A 7,950-nucleotide genomic window follows, 5' to 3' on the forward strand; every position below is an offset into this window, starting at 1 on the left:
AAGCAGTCTGGCCGCTTACAAACCGCATGATCCTGAGCGTAATATGTAACCATCTTAGGAAGCCTCAGTTTCACTATCTATAGGATGAGGAAAATGGTTTTTTACTCATCATACTAGTTATCAAAATAAAAGAAAGTAATAATGGTAGTAATCCAGGCCCACAATGCTTGATCCTTAACCCCAAACCCAGAAAGCTTTGTAACTCTGAGTTGGCAAGGCTGGACCTGACTTAAGTTCTTTTGATGGCAAAACCGGATCTGAATTCATGTGAGGCTGTTTTAGATTTTATTTATTTTACTTAGGAGAATATACATATGTTTCTTTATAGAAGTATTAATGTGCTTGCTTAAGTTGCCACTCTAGGGACCAGCAGCTGGCGTAATGGCTATGCCGTTGGACTCCCATGTAGTCGACCGCGGTTTGAGTCCCAGACTCGGCAGCTTAAATTCACGCTGGGGGCTTGTGTGTGCGTGCCCAAGATCCTGAGAGGAGAATGGAGGAGAAGGGATTGCAGCATGGCCATCCCCCCGGGGGGTTATTTCTCGCTTTTTGTCTCTCTGTCTTTCTCTGGCAAGCACACATGCCCTATGACAAAAGAAATCTAAAAAGAACAAGAAGTCATTGTGTATCTGCAATATGAATTTAACTGAGCATCTTACCTGCATGTATGTAGCTAAATCTGGTACCCAAACACATAAACATTAGCTGTTATAATCCCATAAACACTTATCCGAAACTCTGAGGCTAAATGTTTCTGAGCTCATAGAGTTTTAGATTTCTGGAAGAAAAATACAGTGTATTTTTACACAGATTATATAATACCTCTGCAATGTCTGGAGTTTAAGTAACCTGCCCAAACTTACATAACTGTCATGTGGTGATGCTGTAATTAAAGCCCAAGATGGGGCCCAGAGGTGGTGTGGTGGTTAAGGGCACTGGATTCCCCTATGGCCAGACCATGGTTTGAGTCCCAGACCTGGTGGCTTGCTTTCTCACTTTTCCTCTCTCTCTCACTCTGTCTCTCTCTGGTCAAATTAAAAAAATAAATAAGTAAAGTTAAATAAAATAATTCATTAAAAAAAAAAAAGAAAAATACCCAAGTAGTTTGGCAGTAGTTTGAAAGGCTGCTCTTTTGCTTGAAAAGGCCTTAGCATAATTCCTGGCACAGAGGAAATGCTCAATGTTAGTGGTTTTAAAAAATTACTATTATTGGGACCAGTAAATGGCATAATGGTTATGTTGCTAGACTCCCACATAATCAGCCATAGTTCGAGTTCGAGGCCTGGCAGCTCAGACACATATGCATGTGTGCCTAAAATCCCGAGAGGAGAATGGAGAAGGGATTGCAGCATGTCCATCACCCTGGGGGGTGATTTCTCGCTTTCGGTCAAGTGCAGGTGCTCTATAGCAAAAATCTCTCTAAAAAACACACAAAAAACAAACAAACAAAAAAACACAGGGACCAGCAGTTAGCGTAATGGCTATGTCGCTGGACTCCCACGTAGTCGACCGCGGTTCGCGTCCTGGACCCGGTGGCTTAAAACTCACGCCGGGCGCGTGTGCGTGCGTAAGAATTCTTTTTAATTTAAATTTGCTATACAACATGTTCACTTGAAGAGAGACTGGGGAGGGGCAGGTGGAGTGAGAAAGCACCCCCAGGGGGGGATGGGCAAACAAAAACAAACAGAAAAACATTACTGGGACCAGCATTTGGTGTAATGGCTATGTCACTGGACTCCCATGTAGTCAACCAAAATTCAAGTCCCGGACGCGATGGCTTAAGCTCACGCCAGGTGCGTGTATGCATGCGCCCAAGATCCTGAGAAGAAAATGGAGGAGAAGGGATTGCGGTGTGGCTGTGCCCCCTGGGGGGGGCTGTCTCGCTTTCTGTGTCTCTCGTAATGTCTGGCGAGTACACATTCCCTATAGCAAAAAAAAAAACAAAACAAAAAGACAAACAAAAAAACTATTATTACTCTCTCCCTTAAACCCTGATTAAACCTAACTCAGGATGGTGTTTGGTACAGTGGGAGTGTCTCCACGTCTACCACATAAATGCTGGCTGGACGCTGCCTAACAATGAACCTTATATGCAGTGACTTGAGAGAGCATGTAGCCTTAGCTTCCACAGGTTTCTCTCATCATCATATTTCTTTTATTAAAACAAGACTCTGGGTTTTCTCCATGGAGCTGAGTAGGGGGAAAGGAGTTTTGGTGTCTTGACAACTATGGTCCCTTGCAATTTGGAGTCACAGTCCCTCTGCAGAAAGTGCAGCCCTGTGCCCAGCTGTGAATCGTGAATGATGAATTGGGAGGTGAAAGCTAGAGTTTTCTCACTCGGCGGGCTCGTTTCCAAATTCAGTATGAGTGATATATTCCCCCACTTTTGTATCAGGGCTGAGGTCAGAGCTGATCTTGCAATTTTTCTAGGTACCTGCAAGAATACTGAGAAGACGGAGAGATACATTTGAGGGTTGGGGGAGGGGGCGGCAGGGAAAGTTTGGGAAGGAGGCCAGAACACAATGCGCTTATGTGAGTAAAAATGCATGTGAGGACTCCCCTGTGTGACTGTAAATATTGAGTGGGACTGAGACTTGTGTGAGCCGAGTCCCTGAGGTGTCACATAGCGGATTCATTCTGTGGCTGCACAGAGTAAGTATAAATACAAGCTGACAGGAAGATTTTGTTTGTCCTAGCATATTTGCATATTAATGATAAAATAGCTAAATGATATTAATGACAAGGTAGGAAGTAAAATTGTGATTACAGACAACTAAATTAGTTCCAAAAACCAAAAAAGATGAAGCCAGTGTGCAGTTTTTTATCTTTTAAACTAAACTAAAACTTTTAAACAATTTTCTGCTAGTTTTTTTTGGGAGGGACTTTTGAAAATGGAGATTTTAAAGTCCTGTAGAAGTTAGGATGTTTGTGTATTACCCATTTCATTAAGAATGAAAAGCCATTTGAATTTTCATAGAAAGTCTAGGCAAGAGAAATACCTACTCTTATTATTTTTGCTATAGGAAGCATGCACTCACCAGAGAGAGAGAAAGAGAGAGAGAGAGAGAGAGAGAGAGAGGGAGGAAGAGAGAGAGAGGAAGAGTAAGAAATTATCCCCTCAGAGGAATGGCCATGCCACAGTCCCTTCTCTTCCACTCTCCTCTCAGGATTTTGGCCACACACACGCATAAGCCTGGATTGATTAACAAACTGCCATGTCCAGGACTCAATCTACAAAGCTGGCTATGTGGAATCCAGCGTCTTAACTGCCACACCACTTGCTAGCCCCTAGCATCATGGAAGAACCATACACATAGCCATATTGTAAGATGTGCATCTAAATTTATGCAGATTGTTTTTTTGGGGGGGGCAATTCATTCATATTTAGCTTAAATCTCATTGAGTTCTCATTACTTAAAACAGAAATGCATTGTGGCATTAATTAAAGTGTGAAAATGCTCAGACTGTCATCTCTTCAATGTTATTAAAATGTTGGCCACCTTAAAAAAATGGTATAGGGACCAGCAGTTAGCATAGCGTCTATGTTGCTGGACTCCCATGTAGTCGACCGCGGTTCGCGTCCTGGACCCGGTGGCTTAAAACTCACGCCGGGCGTGTGTGCCTGTGTGCGTGTGTGGCCAAGATCCTGAGAGGAGAATGGAGGAGAAGGGATTGTGGCATGGCTTGCTTTCTGTCTCTTTGTCTCTCTCTCTCTGGCAAGCGCATGCGCCCTGTAGCAAAAACCTCTCCAAAAAAAAAAAAAAAAAAAAAAAAAAAAATTGTACATATCTTTGTGCTAGAATGGTAGCCAGCAATTGTATGGCAGTTGGAAGAGAGTTGGAGTTCAATATGTAATGAAATACTTTCTTTTAAAGCTCATGGATACATATTTATGTATGAATTTCCTATATGTGGATTATTTTCCATAAATAATCATGTATGGATTTATAAAAAGGAAAAAAATGCTAGTTCAGTCTATCACGTCTTTCTGTTAACTTACAGAAAAAGTTCTGCCTCCACACCCAGACCCCCTCATTTAGAACACCCCACTTTGGCCTTCCTCTTGCCATGCCTCTCCCCAGTTAAGGAGTCTGTCAGTCTAGAATTCCCTGTCAGGTGGCCCTATTTCTCCTTGAGGGCCTGCATGCTCTTTTAGAGTTGAATTCCTCTGAGCTACACTGGATGTCAAGGGGCTCAAGAATTCATACCTGGCCTTCCAGATCTTTATGGAGGCATACTAGAAATATATTTTAAAAATATTTAAATAGATGACATGTAGGTGTCTGTTTCAGTTAGCCTTGCTTTGAAACATACCCAAACCTTAGAGGCCTGAAACAAGGGTGATTGACTGGTTTTCATGGTGCTGTAGGTTTAATGGACAGTTTCTCTGCTGATACTACAACTGTATTCAGCTGGAGGCTTTCCTGGGCTGGTGAGTCTGTAATGGCCTCAGTCATGTCTGGCAGTTGGCGCTCATTTGGTTTTACTCCATGTGGCTTCTCTTTCTCTAGGGTATTTCTTCACAGGGTCTCCTCAGAGTTCCATTAAAAGGAAGTTAACAGGGAAGGTGTAAGGATGCTTAAGGTCTTGCTTTGAAAAGTGCACAAATAGTCACTTCTCCCAATTTCATTGGTGAAAGCAAATGATAAGGCTGGCCTAGATTCAAGTCAAGAGAAATAGTCCCTGTTGCTTGGTGGGAAGAGCAGCAAAGTCACTATGCATAAGGACAAGCTGAATGGAAGTCACACGGATCTTTGCAAGCAGTCGACCGCATGTTCATATGTATTCTTGTCTCATGCCCAACAGACATTAGAGATGGCCCTGCAAAAAACAGTAACTGTAATACCATCCAGCGTTTACTAACTCAGTCTGCATGTAGTCATTTCTTATAGTGAAGTTGATTCAGAAAGTCATTTGAGGAGAAATATAAGAGCCAAGGCTTGAGAACTGGTTGATATGAAATCGTTGTTTAATTTGGAAAAGAACAGTACACAACGTTCAGTGCTTGCCATTAATCCTATGATTTTCTTTTTAAATAGCCGCTGCCATCTTGAGTAAAGTAAACCTGTCTGTGGATCCTTGTGATAATTTCTTCCGGTTCGCTTGCGATGGCTGGATAAACAGTAATCCAATTCCTGAAGATATGCCAAGCTATGGAGTTTATCCTTGGCTGAGACATAATGTTGACCTCAAGTTGAAGGGTAAGCTTCTACTGGGGTTTGCTGATGTACTTTACAGAGAGCAATATTTGACAAGAAAAATGTTCATGATTTGAAGCATGACTTTATTTTTTAACTATACTATATTTATTTTCAAGATTTTTTTTAAAAATGTAAGACTGAAAGGAAAGCCTGTGGAATTCTAGCCTCCCAGCTCTCAACACAAGCCTAAATGTTAGTTGTTATATTTGTGTTCAGTAGTAGTGAATTTTACTGTTGAGATTTAAATATCTTTTGACTGAGGTCAGGAGTAAAGGAATAGATAATGAAAATGACGCTATGTTGATATACTTGTTTGTTTGTTGTGTTCAGAGTGAATTTCATCTCTTGCTCATTGTGTTCTGGATTTACAGGCTTACACAATGTACTTAACACTTCATTGTCTTTTGACTTCACTTTTGAGAACTCTGGATGACCTGTGGTTGTCATGTTGTTCCTATTACTTCTAAGTTGGCTCTAGAGAGACTTTCTTTTCTCTCGTGGCTTCTTCAGCAATGACAGGCTCACACACACGTACTCACATGTGCGTACATACACCCTACCCCCAATCTTGGAAATGTCTACTCCGGGAGGATATTCTATTTATACTGGATCTCACTTTTATGCTGAGTTATTGGAGAAAGGCACTTTAGGAGGGAAGTAGGATGATTTTAAAGCGAGATACGTTCATTGTTTTGAGAAGGCAAAATTAGTATGTCTTCCCCTCTTTTTGCTACTGTGAGTTATGCCATGTAACTTATATTCTGTAACACCCACAAAGAATTTCTGAAAAACTGTAAGAATTGCCATTTTCCTTTATTTCACCAAGATCTGATGTGTGTGAAAAATAGATATGTGTCAATTTATATATACCTTATAAGGAGTAAAACTATTGGCAAAGTAATTGGATATGTGTTTGTATTTTTTAGGAAAAATGTGCAAAATTTCACAACTAGATGTCAATAATATAGGCTTATATGAGGAAACCCAAACTTACTCAGTCTTGGTAAAATTTTATGAATAAGAATTTATGAGACTGTCAAGGGTTTTTGCCTAACCCAACAGAAGAGATTCCTGTACTGTAGAACCTAAATAAGGCCTCGAGTAATGAGTTTATTAGTAATTATTTCCCTGTGGGCTGTTAATTCATGTTAGCCCTTTATAATTCTTACCTTTTTTTCCCTATTCCCCTTCCCTGGTATTTTGTCCCTGATAGACAGATGTGTATGCACACACACCCACAATTATATATGCAAAAATAGCACTGAAGGATAAGAAAAATACAAGATTTCCAGATAGTCACTTCTTTTACATTAGTTATAATGAAAAAACTTCTATCTTCAGGACATGGAACAGTTACAATAATTTAAAGAATTTTCTGGGGATGTCTTTATGTAAAGATTAAAATCAATATCGATATGCTTTCTTTGAGGAGGGTACTATCTATACATGGGCTCCTTTAAATGAGAGTTAATTGTTAGCACAACACAGAGGTTTTTTTGTTTGCTGGCTTTCTTTTTAAAATTAAAAATTTGGGGGCCAGCAGTTCGTGTAATGGCTATGTCACTGGACTCTCATGTAGTCGACCATGGTTCAAGTCCCAGACCCAGTAGCTTAAACTCATACTGGGAACATGTGCGTGCATGCCCAAGATCCCAGGAGGAGAATGGAGGAGAAGGGATTGTGGCATGGCCATCCCCCCTGGGGAGTGATTTCTGTCTCTCTGTCTCTCTCTGTCTTTCTGGCGAGCACAGGAGCCCTATAGCAAAAACCTCTTTAAAAAAAAAAGAAAGAAAAAGAAAAAAAATGTATTTCTAAGCTCACTTGGAAAAATAAAGTAGAGCAAAAACAATTGGGTATATTGAATATTTTTTCAGGTTTTGTTTCATGTGAGGTACGCATGACCTCTCACATACATACCTCTATATATTTTTAAATGAGGTGATATGCATACTGCTCTGTAGCCTGTTTTAGAAAACTGTGCATTCCTAATAGACATGGATTATGTCTATAAGATAATGTTTCTTATAATGAATTATAGACATTCTTGTGTACATATCTTTATCTTATCTAAATGTGTCCTTAGTATAAATTCCCAGAACTGAGATTATTAGGTTAAAAGAGTACTCGCAATTTGTGATGCATATACTCAAATTGCCCTTTAGAGATATTATTTTTAGGTTTTATGTATTTTCTTGCTGTTTTAAAAGTTTTCCCCATTAGCTGTTTTCTTTTCTTTTCTTTTTTTTTGTGATATAAATTAGGAGTCAGCCAAATCCAGCCCACTGCCAGTTTTTATACAGTTTTGTTGGAACACAGCAATGTCCATTCACTTCTGTATGATCAATGGCTGCTTTTACACTACAGTAGCAGAGTTGAATAGCTGCCTCCAAATACAAATCTCAGACTTTCCCATGTGGGTCCAGGATCACAGAGCATTGTGTTATTGTTACACCCCTGCTGGCCACAATGGGCGTACTTTCCTTATTTCTAGTGCAAGTGGTAATGCCTCTAGTATTTCATTAATATACATATCTGTGTGTGTGTGTGTATATATATATATATACACACACACACACACACACTCACACACACATATATGAAACATATATGTTTTAAAAAATAATTTATTTAATTAATTCCACTTGTTATTATTTTTAATTTGTCCAGACAGAGGCAGAGAGATAGAGAGAGAGAGAGAGAGAGAGAGAGAGAGAGAGAGAGAGAAAGGGAAAGAAAGAAAGAAAGTGGC

At 39.9% G+C, this 7,950-nt stretch overlaps 1 protein-coding gene across 1 annotated transcript in view; it reads left to right on the forward strand.

The window, feature by feature from the left end:
* Positions 1-7,950, forward strand: part of PHEX (phosphate regulating endopeptidase X-linked) — a 219,932-nt gene that overhangs the window by 10,101 nt on the left and 201,881 nt on the right. Inside the window, exon 3 of the mRNA XM_027771117.1 lies at positions 5,040-5,201. Coding sequence (XP_027626918.1) covers positions 5,040-5,201 — 162 coding nt within the window. The remainder of the gene's footprint in view (positions 1-5,039; positions 5,202-7,950) is intronic.

Source organism: Tupaia chinensis, unplaced genomic scaffold (genome assembly GCF_000334495.1).
Source record: "Tupaia chinensis unplaced genomic scaffold, TupChi_1.0 Scaffold000184_1, whole genome shotgun sequence".
Classification (NCBI taxonomy): Eukaryota; Metazoa; Chordata; class Mammalia; order Scandentia; family Tupaiidae; genus Tupaia; species Tupaia belangeri.